This window comes from Trichosurus vulpecula, chromosome 6 (genome assembly GCF_011100635.1).
Source record: "Trichosurus vulpecula isolate mTriVul1 chromosome 6, mTriVul1.pri, whole genome shotgun sequence".
NCBI classification, from domain to species: domain Eukaryota; kingdom Metazoa; phylum Chordata; class Mammalia; order Diprotodontia; family Phalangeridae; genus Trichosurus; species Trichosurus vulpecula.
In genome coordinates, this window is record NC_050578.1 from 98914 (window position 1) to 126911 (window position 27998).

Here is a 27998-nt window from a genome sequence, read left to right on the forward strand (position 1 = left end):
GATTGAACAAAGGGACTGAGAGGGGGGCCCTCCTTCAGGCAGGAGCCAAGAAGTGAGTGGGCACTAGGAGGTGGTGAGCTGCTGTGGGCTCAGAATTGCAGGGATGCCGGTGAGGATGAGGAGGGCAACATGGATACTGAAGTCTCCAAGCCCAAAGGCAGCAGTCGGGGAGGAGAGGGTTGTGGCCACCAGCTGATGGACGTGACAAGGTCTGGACAAGGATGGAATGAAGCTTCAAGGAGCGAGAGTGACAGAGGGAGCCCACAAGGGCCCAGGACCAGCCAACAGTCTTGCAAAGCTGCAACTTGGAGAGGCTGGCCAGCTATGGAGCCAGGTCTTCATGTGCACCAGGAAAAGGGAGTGGCCCAAGATGGAGGGTTGTTAGTGGCAATCCAGAGGGCAGATGGAGGAGGGGCAGGGACCCAAGAGGGGAGCAAGGAGAAGAGGCTCACCTCCCTCTGCTAGCCCTCTGTGGCTTGGGGGTGGGGGGTGGGGTGAGGCAGGCAGCCCCTAAACCCAGAAGGACTGCTCACCAGTGCCTGAGTCTTTGCTGCAGATGAAGGCTGAGTCAGGACTGGGAACATCTCATGTAAACCCCTCATGCTAAAAGTTGCTTTTATTTTTCTTCTCTTGGTTTGGATGCAAATCCTGCCTCTCATACCGTCTGTGTGACAGCAAGACAGCTTTCCCTGGTCTTCGGATTCTTCCTCTGTAAAGTGAGGAGGTTGGACTCAGCAGCACCTGCCACCGCTCCCAGCCCTAGAACTAATATCCTGTGTGTGACCTTGGACAAGCCACCTTCGATTTCGAAGATGGTTTCCCCATCTGTAAAGGGAGAGGCTCAGTCTCCGGGGCTGTTGAGGACCCTTCAGGCCCTAGCTCTGTGAGGCTGTGATGCTGGCCTAGTTTAGGTGTCTCCTTTGTCCCATCGCGCTATAACTACCGCCCTTTTGTTGAGCGCTCAGAGCATTTACTCCCCACTCCACCCCCCACCTCCCCCAGTAGACATGTTCCGTGAGGGATCCGAGGATCCCAGGGCCAGAGGTGGAGGGGACCTTCTTGAAGGCCATGGAGCCCCATGCCCTCACCGGAATGATGAGCCTCCCGCAAATTGGGGGGCAGCCTGTTAATCGCGGAGCCCTGCGGGGGGTGGGGAAGGTCTGCTTTAGCCCCTTTGGGTCCTGGGAGCTCTTCCTTAGGTCTCTGGGGATGATGGAGCCAGAGAATGAGTGAGGGGTCCCAGGCTTCCAGGACGGCGGAGTCGAGGGAGGCCTCAGAGCCTCCAAGAAGCCACGCCCCCCGCCCCTCACCCCCAAATTGGACCTCCCCAGGCCACCCTGACTTTCTGCGGAGGCCAGCGAGGAATCTTGTTGACTCTGGCACCAAGTTACCGGGGAGCCACGACCTCGGCCCCGGGGGCCAGGGGGGGTCAGCCTGGAGTGAGGTGGGGGTGTCCTGGGACAATGTTTGGGCTGTCAGGCGTGCTTCTAGATCCCTGCCCGGCTGCTGGCGCGGGGGACTGTCTAGGAGGCTGGGGAGGTCCGGGAGGGGTCCGAGGGAGCGAGAACGACGGGGGGAGAGGGGGACGCTGTCCGGGGCTGTCTGGCGGGGCCGAGGGGGAGGGGCTGGGGCGAGCGGGGCGGTCCGAGGGCGGGGACAGTGGGGGGCGGTCCAGAGGCGGGGACGGGGAGGGTCCTAGGGGGTGGGGCGGGACACAGGCTGGCCGGCGAGGCTGGGGCTCCGGCCCGGCGCGAGTGCACGCGGCGGTGGCGGCTGCAGCGGTCGCGGAGAGGCTGCCTTCCCCCCCCCCCCACCCCCTCCGGGGCGCTCACACTCACACGCGGGCATACACACGCACTCACATTCACGCGGGCACACGCGCGCCTGCGCGCCCCGGGAACAATGCCCCCGGTGTCCCGGCCGGGGGCTCTGTGGGGCTGGGGTCCTGGCTCGACTCGGCTGATCCCCGGGGTCCGGGGACGGCAGCAGGTGAGTCTCCGGGCTTACGGGGGCGAGGGGAACTCCCAGCACAGGCGGGGAAACTGAGGCAGCTGCGGAGCTCCTCACAGTGGGGAACGAGGGAGCTGGGGCGGGAGGAGCGCACCAAGGGGGCACAGGCGCGGTGGCCGCAGCAGCTGCAAAGATCGGGGCTCCGGTCCTGGCGCTGACACCCACCCTCAGAGGCCTGGGGCGGGGGCGGGACCCGAGGCCCGCCCCCTCCGAGAGTGGAGGAGAATTAAGGGGAGGGGCCGAATCTCACAGCTGGGAAATATCTGCGGTAGAATTTGAACCAAGTTCCCTCCCCCCGCCCCATCCAAACCAGGCGCTGTATAGCCTTTCCACCACGCCCCTCCCTGGGCCTCAGTGGTCCCCTGTCTGTTCTGCCAACACTGAGACCAGCCTGGGGTGCACTGAGCCCCTAGCCCTGGAGAACTGCCAGAAGCCCGAGCTCCGCCTCCGGGAGGAAGATTCAGAAACCCATAGAATGAGACACACAAGTAATGAAAATAACCCAGGAGGGCCCCCTCAGAGTACGGAATCATGAGGTCCAGGCTGGATCTCAGGGGAATTAGGGTAGGAAGGCTTCATGGAAGAAGCAGACCTCTGGAGGAGGGCTTTACTGGATGGGGAAAGATTGGAGGGCTGGGGGTTCTGGAGAGCATGGCAGACCATGGGAGCAAAGGGGTGGAAGTGGGAAACTACCTCTGAGCCCTGGCTGCTCTATTTTCGTAAGAGTAGGGAGGGACCCAGGGGAAATAGCTTGAGATCAGGTCTCATGGGAGTGGGAAGCCCACACCCTGTATGGAACCTTTGGCTCCCTCCAGCCGGGGGGAAGGGTGGCCTCAGCAAGAATGTCCCAGTCCCCTGGCTTCCTTTGCCTGGTGACAGGATCCTGGGATGGAGTGTGGGACCAGTCCCTAAGTAGCTCTTTCACCTCTGGTGCCTTCCTGGCCACAGCTCCTGAGCTAGTCCTGCTCTGTACTTCGGGTCTACCCGATTTCACCAAGGTGGAAGGTTCAGTGACTGGTCCCTGGTCTGGCAGCCAGCAGGCCACCAAAGTCCAGGGCTATTGGGGGCCTTGTCCCCAGACCTCACTGGCCCAGCCACATGCTTTTAGCTGCCAAGAAACCCTCTGGGGGTTGGGTTTTTTTCCTGAGCCCCAGAGATTTGCCACAAGAGACCTTGAGGATTTTTCGTTTATTTTTGGTGTGTGAATGGGGGGCGGGGATCCTGCTGGGTTAGATTGCAGGGGGTGTTCCACGGCATTCCTGCCTGGAGATTAGATTACCCAGGGTAGAAAAAAGCCTCTGCAGCCCCGTGGGACCATCATGACTTGACTTGTCCCTCCCCCAAGCTGTCACTTCCTCCATAACTCACCCAGGCCAGCTGGGGGGTGTGGAAAGGCAGACACACACACACACACACACACACACACACACACACACTTACTTCCCCCAGATCTTTCCTGGTCAGACATGCCTGGCTTGGCCTGACCTGGCTAGGGGACCCTGGCACTTCAGTTTGTGGTGGATTGGGGTTTGGGGCCTGGGGTACTTGGTTGGGTGCTGCCTGTCCCTGCCCAAGGTTCCTTTGTGACCGTACCTGCGCCACTCTCACACGGGACAGCCTGAGTGATTCCCACTGACTTCACTAGGGCTAGAAATGTGCGGTCCATACCGAGAGCCGTCCTGCGGAAGTTGACCCAGACCCTGATAACCTCTTATCAGAACTACAGACCTGAAGAACTAATCTTACTCTGCGGCCTCCCTGGCCTCCTCCCACTGACGAGGGGCCCTTGAGTCATCCTGAGGGCTCCTCTCTCCTCAGAGGTATGGAATGTGGGCTGGCAAGGTGCCGGCCTTCACAGGTTAACTGGAGCAGGGTGAGGGTGAGCCCGGAACCCAGGCTGTTCTGGGGAAGGCCACTAGGATTAGCATCTGTGGAGCAGGCTTCCCATGTTATGTGTGAGGAAACTGAGTCACCAAGTAGCAGATGTCTGAGGTGTGGTTACCCTGGAGGAGCCTGGGTGCCAGGAGAGTCTGAAGAAAGGATTGTAGGGAGGCAGGATCGAGTCTCAGGAAAGCTGGCACTTGGGCAGAGACCCTTCCTTGGAGAGGGAGCCAGGCTCGGTTAGGAAGGCTGCTCGTCCTGGCCCTCCTCTGCTGTGTGCCCCCCCCCCCTGGGAGAAAGGCCTCTTTCTCTGCTGAGCTGCTTGCTGTGCCTCTGTGGCTGTGAAGATTCATGATAGCGTGCATTTATGTAGTGTCTACTGTGTGCTAAGCACCTGACCCACAGGATCTCAATTATACCAATTTTCAGAGGAGGAAATAGGCGAACAGGTCAAGTGACTTGCCCTAGGTCATATAGCTAGTATTGGCAGCATTTGAACTCAGGACTGCCTGAATCCAGGTCCAATGCTATATCCACTGCAGCACCACCTGGGCTCGCTGGCCCAGGGGCTTGCTGAGGACTGGGTGATGAAGGCAAATGTACCAAAGACTGACCTTGTCACTCCTCCCTCCTCCCAGGGGCTCTCTGTCACCTCTAGGATCAAGGACGAAATCCTCTGCTCGGCATTCAAAGCCCTTCGTGACCCATTCCCCACCCCCCTCCAATCTTCTTCCCCTCTGGTCCTCCCCTTAGCTGTAGGATCCAGTGACACTGCCAGCACACTCCATCTCCTGACCCAACACCTTTGCCCTGGCTGGGCCTGATGCCAGGGATGCCAGCCTCCTCATCTCCTTAGAGTTCCTGGCAGAAGAAGCCTTTTCCAGTTCTCCCTACCTGTCAGATGGAGTTCATCCTGTGCAGATCTCATGGGGGCACAGGTGTTGGCAGGCTCTGTGTCCCCCACTGGACTGTGCATTCCTCCAGCTCAGGGACCCTTTGTAACCACCCCACCATCACATGCATATACACACACACACACACACACACACACTCTTCATGCCTTGCCCACACAGCCCACTGACTTTAATCAACAGTCCCTAATCCCATCCACTTCAGACTCAGCCCAGCTGGCCAGAGGAGGGGGCTCTGGGCCCCCAGGGGACCCTTGTGCTACAAATAACATGCAATGACTGGCAGGGTGGGCAGGGCTGGGAGCTGGCTGGTCCCTCCTCCCTCCCTGGGGGGCCTGGGCTAGCCCGAAGATGCTTCCTGGAGGCGGTTTGGCCACCTGCGAAGTGGGTGTCATGGCAGCTGCTGTCCAGAGGCTCACTGGCCTTTTGGCACCTGGGTGGACTGGAGTGCCAGGTATCTGGCCCAGCTGGGTTCAGTGTCTGTGGGCTGGCAGGGTTGGGCTGAGAGTGCCGAGGAACCTTCAACTGTCTCATTCTAGAGGGGGGGAAACAGACCCAGAGAGAGGAAGGGAGCGGCCCATGGCCACACCAGTATCCTAGAAGTGGCACAGACCTCAGAGGCCCAGGGAGGGAGCAGAGTTGGAGCCCAGGCCCTTGGATTAAGGACACAGCTGCAAGCTTCCCTCAGCATTCAGTCAGTATCTGAGGAAAGCCACGCTGCATCCGTGCTGGGGGTTAACGGTCTCTGACCAGGTCCATGTTTGGCCTTTCTTTGCAGGGAGCACATCAAGGAAGGACATAGAAGTGTGTGTGGCCCAGGATGAATTCGGGCACCTCCTGCCCAAGATGCACCAGGCTGCCCCTCTGACCTCTGGGCTTCCGAAGATGTCTGCCTGCAATGAGTTTGTGGAGCACATCTGGAAGCCAGGATCCTGCAAGAATTGCTTCTGCTTGCAGAGCGACCACCAGCTGCAGTGGTCATCCTCGACAGTCCAGCCTGGGGCCCCCTGGAGGGGCCCCCCAGAGGAGGAGAGCTGTGGCCCTTCTCTCTGCACCAAGCCCACCATCGCAGTGAAGCCCACCATGATGAGTACAGAGAACACGGACGCCTGGGCTGGGATGGAGGCGTGCCCTGAGGCCCCACAGGTGAGGCCTAGTGTCATGGCACCAGGGTCTGCTGGCCCCCACAGCTAAGGCCTGACATCCTGTCATCAGGCCCTGCTGGTCCAAGCCCTGCATCCTACATCCAAGGAGACTAAGACCCAGAGAGGGTGAAGGGCAGATGGCCTATGTCTAAGAGTTCTCTCCCAGAGCTGAGCTCTCCCTCCACAGGAGTCAGGGAAAGCTGGTTTGGAATCATGCCCCAGACACTCTGGCTGTGGCCTTCTCTTCCCTTCCCTCCATGGGCCTTGTTCCCACATCTGTGCAATGGGTGGGCTTGGCCTCAGCACCCCTGAGGTCCCTTCCAGCTCTGGGCTCCTTGATCTCTCCTGAGGAGCTCCCGTTGGTCCAGATCATGGACTCTGCAGCCCCCTCCTCGGGCTTGCCCTCTCTGGCCTCTCTCACCTCTGTGAGTCTGTCTGACTCCTAGAGATGACACCATACCAGCCTTCCCAGGCCCGGCCTTCATGGGACCAGGCATAAAGTGGCTGGAGTTGTGGGGAGGGGTCTCTGCCCCACCCACCCTACCCTGCAACCAGAGGCATGGGTCCTGGGCTGGCCCAGGACATGGGGTTAGAAACGGACCCTCGAGGTCATCCAGATCCCCATTACAGATGTGAAAACTGAGGCCCAGGGAAGCAGAGCCCCCTTGGCCCAGCTAAGGCCAAGTGCCCAGCTATCAGATAGTAAACCTGACTTGTTGTCTCCCCAGCCCCTCAATGGAGTAAAGCAGGCCCAAGGGCAAGGTGAGCAGGGGCTGGCCAGGCCTCCTTAGAGGCCACTGGGGCACCACAATGCACTGAGCGCTGGGCCTGGAGGCAGGAAGACCCGAGTTCAGATCCAGCCCCAGACACTCGGCAGCTGTGGGACCCTGTGCAGATGACTCAGCCTTTGCCTGCCTCGGTTTCTCCATCTGTAAAATGAATATAACCATAGCCCTTCCCTCCCAGGGTTGTTGGTGAGGAACAGATGAGATATTTGTAACGTGCTCAGTGCAGCGCGTTGTATACAATAGGTGCTGCATAAATGCTTAGGCTTAGCCTATTCCCTTCTTCCTCTTTGCCCCATCCATTTTGCTCTCTGCACTAAAAAGGGAGGAGGCACTGTGGTAGAATGGTCAGGGCACTGCTTCTGGAGTCACAAGCACTGGGTTCAAGTCCTGCCTCTGACTGAGCCACCTTGGGTGGGTCACTTCGTCTCCTTAGGCAGCCTGCTTCCTCTTCTGTCTAATGACTGGTTTGGCCGGAGAGGTCCCTGCAGGCTCCAAGTCCTGGTGGCCAGCCTGGAGTGGAGGCGGGCACTGGGTATCCCCCTCATTTGGCAGAGGAGGTAACTTGGGTTCAGGGCGGTGAGGAGACTGTTGCCCCCTACATGATACTATCCCTTCTCACAGCAACAGTGGGGGAAAGGAGTCTGGCCAGGGATCCCCAGAGACAAGGGGTGGGCAGGGGTGGGCTGGGGGCCCACCTGGGCTCTCCTTCCTCTCCCATAAACAATTCTCTCCCTTCCTAATGGTATCTCTGACCCTTGGACTTGCCCAGGTGCTCTGGAGGCCCACGCCCAGCAAGCTTCCCTTCCCGGAGCACCAAGACACCACGAGAACCTTCTCCAGCAGCAGCCTCAGCCCTCACAGCCTCGCTGCCGGCTCCCGGCTAGGTCTGCCCAGCCTGGCGAGGCAGGGGAGCAAGGACAAAGGGGGCCTCGAGGACTGTGCCACCCCTCCCTATCAGGAATCACCACCCACCGGCCACCAGAGCTTCCACCAGAAACTGGCCACTTTCTTAGAGAGGGCGGGGAGCAGCAACTCACCCCACCTTGAAGGCCTGCCTGCTGCTTCCAGGGGCAAGGATCTGCAGCCCTCACCTGGCGGGGACCTCGACGGGGGAGAGTACTGCTCTATCACTGATTGGTGTCCTGCCAGTGCGCCATGCCCCAGAGGTGGACACAGGAAAGCCAAACCTGTGCCCAGGGGTGCAGATGAGACTGCATTGGCCAGTGAGGAGGGCTGGGGTGCCAGCCTGAGCAGGGAATACTGCTGTCAGGAGCCTCCAGAGAACAGCTGCCCCTTCACCTTGGCCCACAGGAAACTACCCCAGGCCTTGGAGGCAGCCAGTCTGTCTGATGGCCTGTCCAGCCCCCTTGCCAGGCATGCAGACAGTGACTACTGCTCCCTCTCAAGGCAGCCTGAACTGAGGAGACCCCATGGCGCAGGCCCAAATGGGGGGAGCCCTGACAAATCCCCAGGGTCTCTGGCCCACTCCCCAGAATGCAACCCGCCAGAGCCTATCTATGCTGAGATCACCAAGAGGAAAAAACCATGCCCAGCCTCTTCCACCCTGCTAGGCACAAGTGAGTGGACTGGGCATAGCCCAGGCCAGGACCCAGCAGGGGGAAGCTGGGGCTGGGGGAGGCCCAAGCCTGACGTGGCACCCCAGGTAGCGGCCAAGGTGACCATCGTGGCTGCTCACATGGAGGATGACCAGCACACCGTCTACCTGAGCAGTCCTGACTCAGGAGTGGGTGTGCAGTGGGCTTGTGGGCACATTGGGCCAGGTCTGGAGGACACCCCCATGCGACCATTAGAGACTAGTCCACAGGAGCAGCCATTCCACAACTGCCTGCCTGCCCCAAGGGGTGAGGACCTGGGAAGAAGATGCCTGGCCATCCCCGCCAAGGTCTGCAAGGGGAGCCCCGGCGGGTCTCATGGGTCCCCGGAGGGCTCTCCGCTAGCCCAGCTCAAGGATGGGTGCTGGAGCCAGCCAGCTGTCCCAGGTCCCACAGACACTTTGTCCTCTTCCTCCTCTTTCTCCTCCAGTGCTAGAGAGCTCAGCCGGTGCCTCATACCAGCTCAGTCTTCCTCCTGGGACCAGAGAAGGCCCCGCTTCCAGGTGGGGGCCAGGAGCTACCAGGGTAGGATAGAAGAGGAAGATGCGGAGCTGGATTCAGGGCCAGCCAGCCCAGGAATGGCCAGGGAGGTGGAGTCATCCAGCTGCAGCCAGCGCTCCCGGGCAGAGAGCATCTCTGAGCAATCCAGCCGAGCCGAGGGAGGAGCTGGGCCTGGCATGAGCAAGTCAGCCTCCTTTGCCTTTGAATTCCCCAAGGACCGGAGCAAAGCAGAGGACTTCTCACCTCCACCCCCTCCTCCAAAGTCAAGGTAGGTGGCATATCAGGGCACGGAGAGGCCGGCACCTTAGCTTGGTAGCTGGGCTAGATCTCTGAGAGCATCGAGGGCCAGCCTCTCCTTTGACAGAGGCCTGGAGGGGGAGGGATTTGTTGTCCACCAGTCACACAAGTAAAGCCTTCTTCCTCAAAAACCTTTGCCCTTGCCTCTGGGCTACATTGCCCCCTAAATGCGCTCTCAGCCTCTCTGGATTTTAGTTGATGGTTTCATGACTTGCTGTGGCCCCAAACTTTCCCTGAGGGTATCCCTGCACTTGGGCACTCAGTAATCTTTATCCCAGCTTGCCTTCCTCAAGTAGGACAGGTAGGAGTGTGTGTGCGTGTGTGCGTGCGTGTGTTTGTATGTGCATGCGGGTGTTGGATGTGTGTGTACGCACACACTTGGAGGTGTTGGGGTGTGTGTTGCACATGTCAGTGTGTGTGGGGGTGTCCTTCGGCATGCCACATCTCTTCCACAAAACCCCTCGTGGTCCATTCTGGACCCTGCGTGAGGGTCCCACTCCCTCCATGTGCTTAGAGAACAGAGTCCTCTGGCCAAGCTCCTGGAGCCAGGATACTTCAAGGGAAGGAGCCTCACTCCTGGATTTAGAGGCTCCAGGTCCAGATCGTGTGACTCTGGACCAGTCCCTTCTCCTCCCTGGACCTCAGGGGCACTGGCCTCAGTGGCTTCTGAGGTCCCTACTCCAGTTGCCTTGCTGTGGGCTTTCCATGTGTGGTCTCAGGGTGGCAGGGGACACGTCACCCTCAGCTTTGAAAGTTTTGGGGCTGTCTGGCAGGCTGCCTTTTCAGTCTGCTTCTGTGTTTGGTACCCGCGAATGAGTGGTGCCTGCTGCCTTTGCCAGCTTGGCTTGCCCACCGTGCGGGTGGCAGCTGGTTGGCGGTCAGTCTTAGGGGTAGCTGGTCCCTTTCCAGGGGTTGCTCTCTAGATAATGGCAGCAGGGCCAGGCTTGGGCGGGGTGGGCAGTCTGGGGGTGCTGCCCCGCTGAGGGCTCTGTCAGGACCTAAGGGAGTTGGTGGCCGTGGTCTGGTCCTCAGGGCCTCCTCTCTCACTAAGGTGCCTGCTGCCCCTATGGTTGCCATGTGATTGTGACCATTCCTTGTGGGCCCAGGCTCAATGCTTCCTAAGTCACCTAATGTTTTTTGTGCCTTAGAGAAACAGGCCAAAGGGGACCCTAGGTGACTGGGGCTAGGCTGGAGGCCATGTGGTATAGACTGTGCTCAACAGCAACAGTGTTGCCAGCAAGTAAGAGTCCAGGGTTAGCGTGTTCCCGTCCCCTTGGACAGCATGCTTTTGGGGGCCATTTATACTAATGGGGAGTAGCCTTGGAAGTAAAGGGGAAAGAGAGTGTGGCCCACCGGACGAGGGGCTGGTGTTAGGGCCAGGAGAGCCCTGGATGGGAATCCTGTCCCCAGCACTTAACCGCCTGAGTGACCTTGGGTGAGTCCCTGGCCCTCCCTGGGCCTCTGAGGGCCTTACAGCCTGAGATCTCAGCTCCCACAGCCAGGCCTGGACTGTAGGAGGGCGGGCGGGTCATGCACATGTACAGGTCATGTACAATGCTCCCTAGGGCATGATGGAGGAGGGGGTCTCCCCTGCCCTGCACTTTGCTCTGCAGTAATGTAGGGCTTCTGAAGGAATAGTGGAGATACAGACCCTTTTAAGCTTGCCCATGGAATTTAAATTCTGGGGAACGTTTCTCTTCACCAGATCAGTTTGGGGTTTTTCCCCCACATGAGAAATCATGCTGTTTCTTGATGGCAGTCTTCTGGGTGGCTGAACCGTTGGGCTTTCTCCAAGGAGAAGTCCCACTGCTCTGCTCAGGCTTGGGAAGGGAACAGGAGCCAGCAAGACATTTCCACAAGTCTTTGTGGTGTGTCCATTGCAGTCAGGTCCTCTTCCCAGTTTTATAAGGAAGGGGCTTTTATTATCTCCATTGTACAGATAGGAAATGGCATCTCAGAGAAGCCATGACTTAGCCCAGGATCCAAAAGGCAGCATGCATCTGAGAGGGATTGGAAGCCAGGCCTTTCTGGCTTCAGGCCCCACCACCCTGTCAGTCACTGAATGGAAGGCTCAGTGCCTGCCTGGGGCCAAGTTGGGCAGGAGGGACCCGTGTAGCCTCAGGTGAGGCTAGAAAGGGGTCATATTGGACAAATGAACTTGCTTGCTCTCCTCCCCTCCTCCCTTTATAGGGTCCAGCCTGGTCCAGTCCCATGAGAGTACTTGAACCCTGGCAGCAGCTGCAGTTAAAGCTGACCAGTCTGAGAATCCCAGCCTTGGGGACAGAATCCAAGTTGCCAAAGAAACCCAGCTAGGGCAATGCCCAATTAGGAACTGAATCAGAGAGCAGGTTTTGTTGGGCTCAGGTGTATATGACCAGGCTTTCTCAAGCTGAGCTCTCAGACTGAGAGGCCTAGTGCTATACACACCTACCCAAGGCCCATCTCTGGCCATGGAGACGAGGCCATCAGGGCACTGCCAGCTTTCTTTGAAGAGTTTCTGTCTGCAGTGGCATCGGCTTGAGGCAGGGTAGTACAGGTCAGAGTGCTGGGCTTGGAAATAGGAAGATCTGCATTCCAATCCTGCCTCAGACACATTGCTAGCTGTGGAAACCTGGCCAGACTCCTTTCCCTCACTGTTGCTGTGAGAGGTCATAGTATCATGGAGGGGCTGCAGGCCCAGGCTCCTAGTCTTATAACACATTGATTGGGCCTCTCTGGACCTGAATGCCAGCCAGGCTAGAGACTCGAGAGCAAACAGGTTAGGGCCCTGAGCACAGCACTCTCCTAGGACTCAGGACTCGTGCAGAAGGAATTGGGCAAAGAACTGGGGACCCTTGAGAGGTCCCAGACCCTCTGAGCTGCAGGGCTGACTTTCTCCCTTTCCAAGTCACCCTGTGCCCTACAGCCTTGCTTGGCACAGTGACACCTGTGGAAATCTCCAGAAAAGCTCCTTGTCCAAGGACTGGGACATAGTCCTCTGCTCTTGTCTCTGTGTGCTCTTCAGGGGGATGATCACTCCCCATGATCCAGTCATTCGGTTTCCCTGCCAGAAAAGGAAATGAAGTCAGCCTGGCACGAGCTGGTCTGGGTGAGGCCCAGGTGTGTCATCACTGCCTCCCTTTCCAGCCATCCTCTAACCATCGCTTTCAGAATTAGCTCCAGAGTTTTACCAGGAATTGAAGTCCAGCTCACTGGCCTATTGTAGACAGTTGCTCTGTCTTTTTCTGACAATTCAAACAGCCTTTCCCTTTCTCCCATCCCCTGTGGTGTTCCAAACATCATGGGCAATGCCTGGACCATTTTGTGGGACACATCTTTCAGAGCGCAAGGATGTTCACCTGGGCCAGGTGACTCAGATTCTTTGCACTCAGCCAGGTGTTCTCCTATTAGCTCTATCCTTCCTTCCTGCTCAACTCACTCTTGACCTTTGCTGTTTCTCCTTTTCCAGTTCAAGGATCCTTCTCTTAGCCAGAGAAAACTGTAGCATCATAATGGACTGATTTGTACATATGACCAAGCACTCACACTTCAGTGGTGATGGCTGAATTTGGAAATGGGATGAGAGAGACAGAGGTGGGAGCCACAGTAGAAATGGAGGCATTGGCTGGGAGGCAGAATGGGGGAGTGGGAAATGGGATGGTCATAGAGAGAAGTGGGAGTAGGACACACAAAGGGCAGCGAGACATGCCGCTTTCCTGATTTTCCCTTTAGCATCCCCTGTTCCCTTTTCCAGATGGTCAGAGCCATGTAGTCTGATTGGTACTGGAACAGAGGGATTCCCTCTAGGACATTCTTGACAAGTGACTGTATGGCCCTAGCTTGGAGACCTCCAGGGATGGAGAGCCCCATCCTGGAGAGCAGGGGTGATGGCTGCCTTCTGAGTAGGCAGCTCCCTGGTTCCAGGAACACCCCTAAGGCTTCTTGGCTTGGGTCTTCTCTGCTGTATCTGGAGAAACTGGCCAGCCTCTTGATTGGCTTTTCTGATCGGGAGCTGAGCTGTCAATCTGTTTCTCCAGCTTTTCCCAATTCTGCCTGCTGTAGTCAAACGAATAAACTGTAGGCCTCCTCTTTTGCACTTTGCAAGGTGCCTGACACATGGTTAGGACCTTAGTAAATGTTTGCTGCCTCCAGATAACTTTCCTAGCCCCAGTTTGGGCTCCTCTGGCTGGTCCTCTTCATGCCTCAGCTGATGGGATCATCAGAGGCCCCCCCCAGGTGCTCCTGTATGTGCCATCCCCAGATCTGGGTCTCTTCTAGTACAGACAGGTACTGCGGGTGTCACCTCCAGACCAACCATAGTAGAGAAGGGGGCTGTTTGTCTGAGTGGCCTTTTGGAAGACATCACCATGAGAAAGAAAGCCCTCTGTGTCCCGTGTCTGGCTGAATTCAGGGCTGTCAGCCAGTTTTGAAGGAAGTCTGGAGCCAGTTTAGGAGGATGTCAACATCAAACTGGAATGTCGGACCTGATCCTCCAGGCAATAGGGAAGCTGTTGGGCAGAGGCGTGAGGTGGTCAGGCCTATGGGCTAGGGAAGGTTATCTTGGCAGCCATGTGGAGGATGGTTTGGAGTGCCGAGGGACTGGAAGCAGACAGGACTGTTAAGGGGTTATTGCAATCCTTTAGACAAGAGAGGGTGAAGCTGTAGACCTTCATGGTGGCCGTATGTGAGCTGAAAACAGGACAGAGGTGAAAAAAGACAGTTGGGGAGATCATCAACAAAGTCTGGCAACTGACCAGCTATGGGGATGTGGTGTGGGGTGAAGAGCAAGGAGGACCAAGGTATGGATGAACCTTAGTGATGAAGAAGAAAGTGTCAGGTTGGAAGGAGGGAGTAAACTGACCACAAGGAGAAGAGAATGAGGGTGGTGGAGGTGGCAGTTGGAGCTGGTGGGAGGGCAGAATGGACAGCTCCTGGTGGGAGGGCAGAGGATGGTGGGCTCGTGGTGGCTTTGCACTGCTCGGTCATCATTCATGGTGTCAGCTTTGACTCAAAAGGACAATGATTAGGAAATTATCTGATCTGCTTCCTTGGTGCCATACCCCACTGTCTGCCACATGAGTGACGCCAGTGCACTTTAACATTCTTGCATTGGAGAGATCCTGGGCTCATAGACTGTCAGAGATGAAAGAGTCCTCAGAAGCCATCTAGGTCATCCCCTCATTTTATAGAAGGGAAACTGAGGCCTGAGAAGTGAGGTCCACACAGTAGTGGGGAACATTTCTATAGTACCTACTATGTGTCAGGCATTCTGCTAAGTGCTTTACCAAAACTATCTTGCTTGATCTTCATAGCAAGGGTGCCTTTTTGAGGCTTGTCAGAGGACCTCAAGTCCCACCCGTTCATTTATACAGGTGGCCACTGACTTAGGAAGGGAGGATCAGTCAAGCCCACCCAGCTATCCTGAGGCAGAGCGGGGATTTGGGTCCAGGCTAAGAAAGGGGCCTCAGGTCATGTCTCTGCTGTGATCTTCCTGTCCCCGTGAGTGAAAGTATGAAAATGTGCCTTCTGTGCAAAGTAAAATACTGCCTGCTTCCCCAGAGCTCCAAGCTGATCTGGTGGCTCTGTGAGGAGTTAGTCTGAGGTCCCTGTGGGTGCTGGGACCAGAGCGGGGCCACTCAGACATGTGACCCCAACCATTGATGGGAAGCCCAAGTCACCACATAGCTGCCATGTCTTTGGGCATGGGGAGGCGGGAGGCTGCCTTCCCACTGACTCTTACCTGGGCATTTGGAAGATGGATGGTGGGCAGATGGAGGAGACGTGCCAAAGCTGAGACTATTTGTAAAAAGGCCTTAGTGCAGTGCCCGGAGCATAGTAGGTTGTGCCCAAATACTCTCCCTCCCCTCCCCTTCCCTGTCATGCCCCCCACCTCCCTAGGGTCTCCTCTTGTCTCATCACCCTTTGGGCCCCTTTCCTCTTATTTTAATCTTCTACATTATGAGTTTGACTGCTCAGAAGCACAACCATGTTCTGATCCAATTGTCTCCCCCTTTCCTCCGGGTAACCCCAGGCCGCCTGTGGTGTTTTCATGGGGTCATCAATTTTAGAGTGTACATATTGGGGGGGCAGTCTCTACAACATCGACTGGCAAGGGTCTGGCTGGGCAGCCCAGGGGAGGTCACTCTCAGGGAGAGAGGTGGTCAGGCTGCTGCCCTCGATGGGCACACCTCCGGATGGGCCAAAGAGCTCTTTTATCAATCGATAAGCAATGAAGCTGGACATGGTAATTCAAGGGAGGTTGGAAGAGTGTCTATTCAGGCAATTAATCACATGGTAAGCATTAATAAATGTTTATTGGTTGGTTAATGTTCAACAGGCAGCTAGTGATATCGGGCCAGAGGTCATGAGACAGGTTAAGACATAGGGCTGGATTTAGAGATCTGGGAATCATTTACTTGGAGATTATCATTGAACTCATGGACCTGGTAAGGTCAGATAGAGAGAGGAGAGGAGGAGGAGAGGGAGGTGAGATTACTGTCCTCATTTTACAGTTGAGGAAACTGAGACTAACATGTTAAATGACTTCCCCAAGGTCACACCATGTGATAAACATTTATTAGGTACCTACTATGCTCCAGGCACTGTGCTAAGCAGTGGGAATATTGAAAAGAAAAAAGAAAAGACAGCCCCTGCCCTCAAGGAGTTTACGGGCTAATGGGGGAAGCCCACGTACAGAGGAAAGCTGGAAAAGGGGAGGGGTAAGGAGTGCTTCCTGCCAGAGGATCCTGGTACCCAGGGATGAAATGCCTGGGATTTTGAGCCCTTTGTAAAGGGAAGTTATGGGATGAGGGTTTCATCTCACCCTCCAGGCAGAGGAGGAACAAAATGGAAGCAATCTCCATGGTGATGAGTATATCCAATGGAAGGAGTGTGGTCAGTAAGTATCTGAGGCTAGATTTGAACTCAGACTCCCTGACTCTGCACCGATCCACTGTGCTAGGTGAGCTACCAAGAAAGCCAAGAAGATGAGGATTGAGAGCAGGCCATTTGATCTGGTGAGCAAGAGATCCTTGGTGACTTTGGAGAGGGCAGTTTCGGTGGAGTGATGAGGTCAGAAGTCAAGTTGCTGAGGACTGAGCCAAGAGCATAAACAGAAGGAGGCCATCAAGTGTAGATGGCCTTTCGGAGGAGTTTGGCCATGAAGAAAAGAGAGCTCATCTCTTCACAACAGAGGACAGCTGGCATAAGGCATACAAACATGAAAATAAACCATCAAGGGCTCCTGGAGAGGGAAGAGAGACTGTCTGTTTGGTTTGTCTCCCCAGCGTTTGGCACTTAAGAAGCTCCAAGAAAAGCTAGGTTCATTCATTCACTGGGGGCCCCATGTGTACACAAATAGGTGAATACAAAATACCAAGTTATTACAGAGAGGGTTCTGGGGTAAGACGAAGGTGGTTAGAAGAGCAGCTCACCAGAGGGAATCAGAAAGAACCCCAAGGCTTGGATGGGAGGTGGCCTTGAGTGCAGTCTTGAGGGAAGGAAGCTGGGAATTCTGAGGGGAGGATCATCCTAGGTCAAGGCAGAGAGACAAGATAAAATGTTCTGTAGGTGGGAGCCTGCTCCCTCAAGGAAGATGGACAGAGACCTGCGCCCCACTACCACCAAACAGACCCTTGGTGGAGCCCCTTGCTTGGAACTTGGAGCCCAAAGCTCTGTTTCCATTTTCCAATCATCTACCACTGACTGCTAAACCCTGTGACTAGAAATCTCCCACCATTTGCTGCTCTTCCAATCCTGATACTTAATTAACAGCTGCCTAGCAGAAAATGCCACACCTAACACCAGCCTTCCATTCTTCCTCATCCCTACCCCTCTCATGTGACACTACAACTCTGTACACCCCTTCCACTGTGCCCTCTGTAATTTCTCTTTCATAACTAATATACTTCCTTTTATTTTGCTTATTTTTAAAACACATTTCTATCTTCTTTTTCATTATCAAGCATTTATTTTCCCCCTTCAACCTCACCCCATCCCCTTCACTGGGGGGAAAAAAAGAACAGAAGAAATGCAAGACCCATTTTATGATATAAGCCTAGCCAAGCAAAGCCAATGGCCATGCTGACCATGTTCAAAAATGCAATTCTCCTGCATAAAACCTACCTGGCATGAGGCAGGCAGTGCTCTTTACCAGTCTTGATGAATACCAATCGTGGTTGGTTGTCGTGTTAATCTGAGTTCTTAAGTTTTTCAAAGCTGTTTTTACAATACTGGTGTAATGGTTCTTCTGCTTCTCACTTCTGTCTGCATCAGTTCATACAAATCTTCCCCAGGTTGCTCTGAAACCTTCGCCTTCACCATTTCTTATAGCACAAGAGTATTCAGTTATATTTATACACCACAGTTTGTTCAGTCAGTCCTCAAATGATGCATGCCCCTTAGCTTCCAGTTTTTTGCCACCACAAAATGAGCTTCTATAAATATTTTTGTACATACAGGACCTCTTCTTTCTTTGATTTCTTTGTGGCGTAAACCTTGTAGTGGCTTCCCTGGATCCAGAGGCATGCACAGTAGCTTTGGTGGTATTCTCAATTGCTTTCCAGAATGACCGGACCTGGTCATGGCTACTCCAACACTGACATTTATCTTTTTCCTTTTTGTCATCTTTGCCAAACTGAAGAGTGTGAGGTAGAGTCTGAGAGTTGCTTCGTTTTTATCTTCAATTATTAGTGATTCTTACCCTTCTTTTTAGGTTTTAGATAGCCTGGGTTACATCCCTTGAGAACTGCCTGTTTATATCCTTAGAGCATTTATCAATTGGGAAAAAACTCTTGTTCTTATACATTTGAATCAAGTCCTTGTATTACTTGAAAATGAGATTGCCCTTCCCCTCTCCCCCCTCCCCCATTAACTGCTTCCCTTCTAATTTTGTGGAGTGGATTTTTTTATTCAAAACCTTTTTGATTTTATGTAATCAAAATTGTCCTTATCATCTTTTTTAAGCCTTTACATCCCTTGATTGGTCAAGAACTCTTCCCTTGTCCATAGATGTGAAAGGTATTTTCTTCCTTATTCCTCTAATTTGTTTAGGACGTGACCTTTTTTATATCCGTCATGTATCATTTGGAGTTTATCTGGTGTGTGGTGGGAGTGGCTGGTCTGAATGTGATTTCTGCCAGACTGTTTTCCAGTTCTCTCTACAGGTTTTATCAGGTGGTAAGTTTTGACCCCAGGACCTGAGTCCTTTGGGCTTATCAAACATTAGGCGACTAGATTCATTTGTTTATGTTGTGTGCCCAGTCTGTTCTGCTGAGCCACCCCAGGAACCAAGTCACATTTTGATGATTATTGCTTTGTGTTATCATTGGAAAGCTGGTACTGCCCACTTTTTCATTATTTCTCTTGAGATTCTTGACCTTTGGTTCCCATAGATGAATTTTGTAATTATTTTTTCTGGCTCCATCTCTGTCAGTCAATAAGTAAATTAGTTTTGATAATGTCATTTTATCATGTTGGCTTAACCTACCCATAAACAATGAATATTTCTCCAGTAATGTAGTTCTGACTTTATTTGTGTAAAGAGCGCTCTGTAATTGTGTTCATATAGTTCCTGTGTGTATATCCTCAGGTAGATGCCCAAGTGTTTTATACTGCCTGTAGTTACTTTAAATTGAACTGTTCTTTCCTTCTCCTGCTGCTGGGTTTTATTAGTAAGATATGGAGACGCTGATGATGTATGTGGTTCTTATTAAGTTCATTAGTTATTCATCCATCATTTTTCCCCTTTTCTTCAGACTTTTTCCTTTCATGTTCTTCGCGATCCTTTGGGTTTCTGGCCTTCGCAGAGCTGCCTAGTTTCCCCCAGATGACCCTTTACCATTCATGTGGGTGCTGCCTAAGATCCCCTGACCACTGCCCCCCCCTGCCCCAGCTCCTCAGATGATCTGACTTCTGCATCCTTCACTTCCATTTTCACCCCACACAGGGTTTATAACCCCCTTGCCCCACCCTAGGTCTCACTGTCATCCACGAGGGTTCCACATCTTTGATCAGATCTCTGACCATTCCTGCTCCTTCTCCCCCTCTGCCTAGGTCTCCACTCTTCACCCTGCTCTTTGCCCTCATGGTGCCCTCCAGTTCCTCACTCCTCAGTATTTCCCCAGGCTTTCCCCTTGCTCTGGCTCTCACTGATCCCCTCTGGCCTGAACTCTTGCAGAGGCTTCTTTTTTCTTAGATTAATTTATTTTTAGTTTTCAACATATGCTTTTATAAGATTTTGAATTCTACATACCCCCCACCTCTCCAAGATGGCATGCAATCTGATATAGGCCATACATGTACAATCACATTAAACATATTTCCGCTTTAGTCATGTTGTGAAGAAGAATCAGAACAAAATGGAAAAACCACACGAAAGAAAAAAGCACAAACAAAAAAGAGAAAATAGTCTGCTTCAATCTGCATTGAGACTCCATAGTTCTTTCTCTGGATGTGGATCACATTTTCCATCCTGAGTCTTTTGGAGTTGATTGATCCTTGCATTGCTGACAAGAGATAAGTCTATCAAAATTGCTCATCACACGATATAGCTGTAACTGTGTACGATATTCTCCTGGTTCTGCTCACTTCACTCATCATCAGTTCATGGAAGTCTTTCCAAGTTTTTCTAAAATCTGCTTGCTCGTCATTTCTTATGGAACAATACTGTTCCATTACATTCATATACCACAACTTGTTCAGCCACACCTCAATTGATGGGTATCCCCTCAATTTCCACTTCTTTGCCACCACAGAAGGAACTGCTATAATTTTTTTTTTCATACATGTGGATCCATTCCCCTCTTTTATAATCTCTTTGGGATACAGACCTGGTAGTGGTATTGCTAGATCAAAGGGTTAGGGTTTAGAGCTCTTTTTGGTTTTAGAGCTCTTTGGACATAGCTCCAAATTGCCCTCCAGAATGGTTGAATCAGTTCACAACTCCACCAACACTGTATTAGTTTTCCAATTTTCCCACATCTTCTCCAATATTTATCATTTTCCTGTTTTGTCATGTTAACTACTCTGATAGGTGTGATGTGGTACCTCAGAGTTGTTTTAGTTTTCATTTCTCTAATCAATAGTGATTTAGAGCATTTTTTTATATGACTATAGATAGCTTTCTTGCAGTGGCCTCCTAATCGGGTCTCCCTGACTCTAGTATGTCCCCTCTCCCCTGCATCCTCCACCTGTCTACCAAAGTCATTTTCTCAAAGCACCAGTCTGACATCACTCCCCTAATCAATAGCTCCCTATTACCTTATGGATGAAATACACACTACTTTGTTTGGCCTTTAAAGTCCTTTCTAACCATTATAACCCTGCCTTGCCACACATTCTCCACCTCCTCCCACTTCTGTGCTCCACAGTCCAGCCAGACTGACAATTTGCTATTCTTCCCACATGACACTCATCTCCTGCCTCGGTGCTTTTGTATTGGCTGTCCCTACCCCCATGCCTAAAATACACTCCTTGTGTATCTACCTTATGGGCTCCCTTATTTCCTTCACTCAAACACTACCTTCTACATGGAGCCTATCCTTACCCTACTCTCAACCTCTATACCTACCCTCATTTATCTTGTCTTGTCTGGATGTGCCTTCATGTCAACGCCCCCTTTGAACATAAGCTCCCTGACAGCAGAGGCTGGGGCATTTGTGTCTTAGCCCAACATTGTGTCTGCACACAGTAAGACCTAAATACATGCTCACTGACTGATGGCTTTGTATTTAATCCTAAAGATAACAGGAAGCTCTTGAAATGACTTTTGTTTTTAACTTTAAAAAAAATTATTTTAAACATTCTTTTCTTTTTAAATTTTGAGTTCTAAATTCTCTCTCCTTCCTTCCCCTTCCTCACCCACTAAGAAGGCAAGCAATATGATAACTAATTATACATGTGAAATCATGTAAAACATTTCTATATTATCTATGTTGCAAAAAATTAAAAAAAAGAAAGTAAGAAAATTGCATTTTGATTTTCTCTCAGAGTCCATCAGTTCTCTCTCTGGAGGTGGATGACATTTTTCATGAGTCTTTTGGAGTTGTCTCAAATCATTGTATTGATCAGAACAGCCAAGTCTTTCACAGTTCATACTCATGACAACATTGCTGTTACTGTGTATAATGATCTCCTGGTTCTTCTCACTTCACTTTGCATCAGTTCGTATAGGTCTTGCCATGTTTTTTTTTTCTAGAACCATCCCCCTCATCATTTCTTATGGCCCAGTAATATTCCATCAGAATCATATATCACAACTTCTTCAGCCATTCTCCAGTTGATGGAACCTCCTCAATTTCTAATTCTTTGCCACCACAGAAATGCTATGAATATTTTTGTACATATAGGTCTTTTTTCCTTTTCCTTTGTTTATTTTAATTTCTTTGGGATACAGACCTAGTAGTGGTATTGCTGGGTCAAAGAGCAGGCACATTTTTATAGCCTTTTGGGCATAGTTACAAATTGCTCTCCAGAATGGCTGGATCAGTTCTCAACTCTAGTCAACAATGCATCAGTGTCTCAATTTTCCTACATCCCCTTCAACATTTGTCATTTTCTTTTTCTGTCATTTTAGCCAGTCTGAAAGGTCTGAGATGGTATCTCAGAGTTATTTTAATTTGCATTTCTCTAATCAATAGTGACTTAGAGTATTTTTTCAAATTACTATAGATAGCTTTGATTTCTTCTTCTGAAAGCTGCCTGTTCATATCCTTTGAACATTTATCAATTGGGGAATGGCTATTATTTTTATAAATTTGACTCAGATTCCTATATATTTGAAAAGTGAGGCCCTTACCAGAGATACTTCTGTAAAAAAATTTTCATATTACTTCATTGTCTATGGCACCTTGTGGTAAAATACAGTTTCCCTGATTATCTCTTTTAATTAGGTCCATTTTTGCTTTTGCTTTATCTAAGATCGTGTTGCTACTCCTGTCTTTTTAGGTCAGCTGAAGTATATTAATTAGATTCTGCGCTAGCCCCTTATTTTAACTCTGTGTGTCTTTCTGTTTCAAGTGTGTCTCTTGCAAATAACATATTGTAGGATTCTGGTTCCTAATCCATTCTGCTCTCTGCTTCCATTTAATGAGTGAGTTTATCCCCTTTACATTCACGGTTATGATTACTGTATATTTCCCTCCATCCCATTTTCTTCTGTTTCTTCTCTCTTTCTCTTTTTATCCTGTCCCTCCTCAAAAGTCTGTTTTGCTTCTGACCACTGCCTCCCTCAATCCACCTTCCCCTTTGTCACTGATACTCCACACCCCTCTTCTCTTATCTCCTTTCCCTCTTATCTCCCTATTGGGTAAGATAGACTTCTATATCCAACTGAGTGTGTATATAGTCTTCCCTCTTTGAGCCAATTCTAATGAGAGTGAGGTTTAAACCACCCACCATTTCCCCTTGACTGTAAATGGTCTTCCTTGTAAGCCTCTTTCCTGTGAGAAAATTTTCCCCATTCTACCTCTCTCTTCCCCCTTCTCCCAGTACATTCCTCTTTCTCACCCCTTCACTTTTTTTCTGGAGATCATTCCAACATAGTTGGCTTACTTATGCCCTCTATTTATGTAGACTCCTAACTACCCTAATAATGAGAACATTCTTAGGAGTCACATCCCCTGTGGGAATATAAGCAGTTTGGATATATTAAGTCCCCTGTGATTTCTCTTTCCTTTTTCCTTTTTTTGCTTCTCTTGAGTCTCATGTTTGAATGTCAGATTTTTTTATTCAGCTCTGCTCTTTTCGTCAGGCATGTTGGAAAGTCCTCTCTTTCGTTAAATGTCTATTTTTCCCCCAAAGGATTTTATTTAGTTTTGCTGAGTTGGTTATTCTTGACTGTAATCCTAGCACCTTTGCCTTCTGAAATATCATATTTCAAGTCCTCCACTCCTTTAACATGGAAGCCACTAAATCTTGTGTGATCTTGCCTGTAGCTCCATAATATTTGAATTGTTTCTTTCTGGTTGTTTGCGATATTTTCTCTCTGACCTAGGGGCTATGAAATTTGACTATGATATTCCTGAGAGTTTTCATTTTGAGATCTCTTTCAAGTGGTGAGCAGTGGATTCTTTCAACTTCTATTTTACCCTCTGCATCCAAGATATCAGGTTAGTTTTCCTGTATGGTTTCTTGAAATATGATGTCTATGCTCTTTCTTTGATCATGGCTTTCAGGTAATCCAGTAATTTTTTAATTATCCCCTCTTGGTCTATTTTCCTGGTCAACTGTTTTCCTGCTGAGGTAGTTCACATTTTCTCTTTTGATTTTGTTTTATTGTTTATTTACGTTTTGTGAAATCATTAGCTTCCAGTTGCCCAATTCTAACTTTTAAGGAATTATTTTCTTTGGTGAGCTTTTGTACCTTTTTCCATTTGGCCTATTCTACTCTTTAAGGAGTTCTTTTCTACAGTATTTTTGGGGCCTTTTTTTTAAAGTAAGCTCTTAGTTCTCTTTTCATAATTTCCTTGCATGACTCACATATTTTCCCAATTTTTCCTCCACCATTCTTCTTTCTTTTACTCTTCCAGGAATTCTTATTGGGTTTGGTCCAATTAGCATTTTTTCTTTGAGGCTTTATATGTAACAGTTTTCACATTGTCTTTTGAGTTTGTGTCTTTGTCTTCCCTGCTACCTTAGTAACTTTTTATTGAAAATTCTTTTTTGTTGTTGTTTTAATCTATTCTTTTACTTTAGCTTTATATTAAAGCTGGGCTCTGCTTACCTGGGGGTGGGGAGGCACTGTCCCAAGCTTCAGGCTTTATCATGCTGATGTTTTCAGAGCTAGGTCTGAGGATCTGCAAGTTTTTTGGTACTTCCAGGGTGATGTGGTCCTGGGAGAAGTGTTGTCCCTGCTCTCCTGGTCTGTGCTCTGGTCTTTACCCAGGAAGATCCTCTGCTGCCTTAGCCATGGAACTGTGACCAGGGTCTCTGCTCTCTTATAACTAACCCCAGGGTTCCTCTCCACCCTGGAACTGTGACCTGGACTCACTTGTGGGCCACAGAGTTGCCAATCAGTGCCAGCTGCACCCAGTGCCAGCAAAAGGTCCCTTGTAATCTCTTTCTGACCAGTTGTCCAGTCCCCTCACCATCTCTGGGCTAGCAGCTCCCAAAGCTTATGTGGCTACTGTCTCCAAGGCCACAGTGGTGCTGTGGGTATGCTCTAGGCCAGCCCCAAACCCAGTATCACAGATGTCTCCTATTGAGCTCCTAAGTTTGGAAAATGTCTCACTTGGACCATTTGTTGGCTCTGCCATTCCAAAATTTGATTTGAGGTGTTAAAGTTGTTTGGAGAGAAGTGGTGGGAACTAGGTTGCTCCCAGTTCACCATCTTGAAACTTCTTGAGGTGTGACCCAGTCCAAAATATGTTTTAAGAATAGCAGTTTGGCAGTGATACAATGTATCATTCAGAGTAAATACAAAGTGGCCTAGACAAGGGGGAGTTGGAGGAGGTCACATGGATGGTAGCAATGACTTAGCAAAGTCTGGCACACATGTATGTGCCGAGATGCCCCAGGGTGGTCATGCTGTCTACCTATGAGGCCTGGTTCATTTGTGAGCTAAGTCATGGGCCTACCAATTGGTAGATAAGCATTATTAAGCACTTATCCTGTGGTAGGAACTGTGCCAGGTCCTGGACAGAGCCCCAGATGTGGGACACGCAGAACTCCATGCTGAGAACAGTAGCAGCCCAAAGGGGAAGGCCAGCCAGAGTTCCCCAGAGGATGGGTGGGAATTGGGGCATCAGAGCAGGGAAAGAAAGGCATTCTCAGAAAGTATGAAGAGAGGCATGCACAGTAGTGGGCAAGCAAGCACTTTGGGGTTAGCTTTGTCCAGTTTGTGTTGGGGAGGAAGCCAAGATAAGACTGGAGAGGTAGAGGGCCCTCACTGGTAGAGGCCCATCATTGGCAGCCATCGAAGGGTTGCAGAGATCTGATAGGCCCAGACCAAGGTCTAAGAAAGATGAGGGAAGGAGGAGATAGTTGAGCTGAGCCGGAAAGAATAGATATGGCCCAAGGAGGGAAAGGAGCATGGACATTCCCAGAGGGTGAAACCAAGACAGCCCCCACCCCCACCCCAGGCAATCTCAGGCCTCCAATCACTTTCAGTGCACAAGTGGAGAAGATGATGCTTTCTCAGCCCTGCAGCTTATGGAGGCCAAGTCAGGAATCTTTTTGGAAACAATGCTGTCCAAATTTCACCCTAATCTGGCCTGGACATGACTATAGTTAAGGCAGATGAGGAACACCCCTCTAAGAAGCTGCTAGAAGGAAAGGAAGACTGAGCTGAGAGCTCCACCTGGGATGAGGGGAGTGAGCATTTAAACTGTGTTGGCCAGAGTGAATGGAGCTGAAGAGCTTTGGGATCAGTAGGGTATTTGAATAAAAGGATGGAATTAAATGATGAGGGATGGCAGAGATTCTATACAGCCTCCCAGAGCTTCCCCACAGGCAGCTGTTGCAGAGTCTAGAGCAGGGGAGGGACGGCAGGTTGTGGCCTTTAACTGAAGGGCATGGCACAGGGTAGGCACTGAGCACGCCTAGAATTATCCTGGAGGGGGAGGGTCTGGAGGCAGTCCCACTAAACCAGGCAGAAGATGAGCTAAGAATGAATGAATGAATGAATAGCATCCGTAAGCATTCAGCCCCTGTCAGATGGGGTGGCCTTCCTTGTTCACTGGTTGAGGAGCAAGGATGTCTGGGGCAGATGATGACGATGGGGGGAGTGTCAGGCAGGCTTAGCTGAGTGCACCAGCCCCATAGGGAGCTGCGTGGGTCACTCAGGCAAAGGAAGTGCATTCTATAGAAAGAGCCAGCATAGGAATTACTTGTCACCTTCCAGTGGCTGGCAGCGAACGGACCCGAGAGGCAGTGGGAGGGCTGGCCAGGCAGCCCTGTGCCCCCCACTCTGGGCTGGTGGCTGGGGTGCAGCAGGGGCGGGAGAGCAGAGCTGCCTGGAGCCCTCTGGGCTAGGATGGTAAGCGGGCTGCAGCTCCTGGGGGAGGGGGGCACTGTGGCTCCTATGGGGGAAGGGGCTGGGTGCTGGCATGGCTGGTTCCTCTTTCATAAATACAAAGGGAAAAAAAAAGACTTCTTGCTTGGCACCAGACTTTCTTTGGCCATGTGCGCACACATGCATGCACACACACACGCTGAGACTGAGGCTGTGCGCCCATGGGCATGGATGTGGTGTGAATCCTGTGATCTTGATTTGGGGCTCCTGGCTCTGCCCCTAGAGGCAGGAAGCATCAGCCCAACATGCGGGAGAGAAGCAGGAGGTGGACAGTGAGGGGGAGAATGTGCCCTGAGAAGGCGGTGCCCCATGGCCCCAGCCCAGCTTTAGGGTGCATGCCCAGCATTCTCAGATGGGACTGGAAAGCCCTGTTCACTGGAGCCTGGGTCCCTCCCCAGGCTCAGCAGTATTTTTAGCTGTGGTTTGTTCCTGAGAATGAATGAGGAAGTGGAGCAGATGGCCCTTCTTCCTGCCGGCCTCAGCTTTTTCTGGTTTTCTCAGCAGCCAGCTTCCAGTCTGGGGGCGGGCAGCTCAGAGCCATCCCTCCGAAGCACAATGGGGGAAAACCCCATTCAAGGCATCGACATAGCAGCTGCAGCAAGTAGCCCAGAGGAAGAGGATGCTGGCTGCCTGGGCCAGGGGATTTCTACCTCTCACTTGTTCTAAGGTCCGACTAGTGGCTGAGAGGCAGGGAAGGAAGTATAGGTGAGAGCCAGGGAAGTGGTGGGAGGCTGGAGGAGGCCCTTCCTCTGTTGTCAGGGCCCATCCCAAGAGGGAAGCTGTGTGACTGGCCAGAGACCGCTATTGGAATGACTCCTTCAGAGAGACACCAGTGAGTTTCCTGCTGCATTCCTGGCCATTCCATCGTTGGGTCAGTTACTTGGTTTCAGTTGAGTTTGATTCCTTTTGGTTTATTTGCTTTTTGTTGGGGCTGAGTTAAAGCCTCATCTGGCTGCCTCCCCTCTGAGGTGCTCACTGCTACCTTTGCAACTGTTTCCAGGTGGTCAGTGTTGGGTGATATCAGAGGTGAAGCCGACAGGCAGCACCAGGGGTGATGCCAGGCAGGGTGATGGCCAATGGTCAATGCCAGGTGTGATACCAGGGATGATGACAAGGGGCAAACACCAAGGATAATGCCAGGCAGGGTCAACCCCAGGGGTCATACAAGGGATGATGCCTGTCTTCTCCTGGGTGGGGAAACAGACATTGTTTTTGGGAAAAGTTTTTCCAGATCTTTCCATTTCTCTTCGGTTTGATGTCCTCCTTCCACCACCACCTTTGAAGACAGATCTGGGTCTCTCCTCAGGACTTCTGGAAACTCATTTTCTCCTCTGCTTCTGCTGCTCCCATCTGCTTTAAGAGGTGATGCTTCTCAGAATCCCTCACCATCCTTCACAAGAAGACCTCACAAATGTGTCTGTTCTAAACCAGTGATGCCTCTGGAGGTCATCTCTTTCCACCTGGAAAGTGAGCCAAGTGTCTGCTGGGTAGCGCACATTCGAGGATCTTGGGTCTCCAGAGCATGTCTGTCAGTTTAAACTTCTGTATGGAACTGTTGTTTGGCATTGATATCCTTTCTGCATCCACATCCAATTTCTTGTTCCAATAGGTCAGGTGCAGCTGCTTTAGCGGCATGCTGGAACTTGTCTTCATTTTTTAATTCTTTCTGTGAGATTTGTAGTAGTTTTGGTCTTTGTTTTAACAGACTAACAGGGAGGAAACATGTCAACAGCTATGTATGAACCAGCCAAGTACAGGAGAAACAGGAGGGTCTCAGTGGGGTGGGGGGCCAGGATCAGGAAAGGCTCCTTCTAGAAGGTGGATGTGAAGGGAGTTGAGGGCTGAGATGTGAAGGAGGAGAG

The 27998-nt window shown here is 51.5% G+C and overlaps 1 protein-coding gene across 1 annotated transcript in view; it reads left to right on the forward strand.

Moving 5' to 3' along the window:
• The first annotated feature begins 1705 nt into the window (after window positions 1–1705).
• PRAG1 (PEAK1 related, kinase-activating pseudokinase 1) overlaps window positions 1706–27998 on the forward strand; it is a 49535-nt gene continuing 23242 nt past the window's right edge. Inside the window, exons 1-3 of the mRNA XM_036763962.1 lie at window positions 1706–1989; window positions 5581–5948; window positions 7505–9117. Coding sequence (XP_036619857.1) covers window positions 5649–5948; window positions 7505–9117 — 1913 coding nt within the window. The 5' untranslated portion in view covers window positions 1706–1989; window positions 5581–5648. The remainder of the gene's footprint in view (window positions 1990–5580; window positions 5949–7504; window positions 9118–27998) is intronic.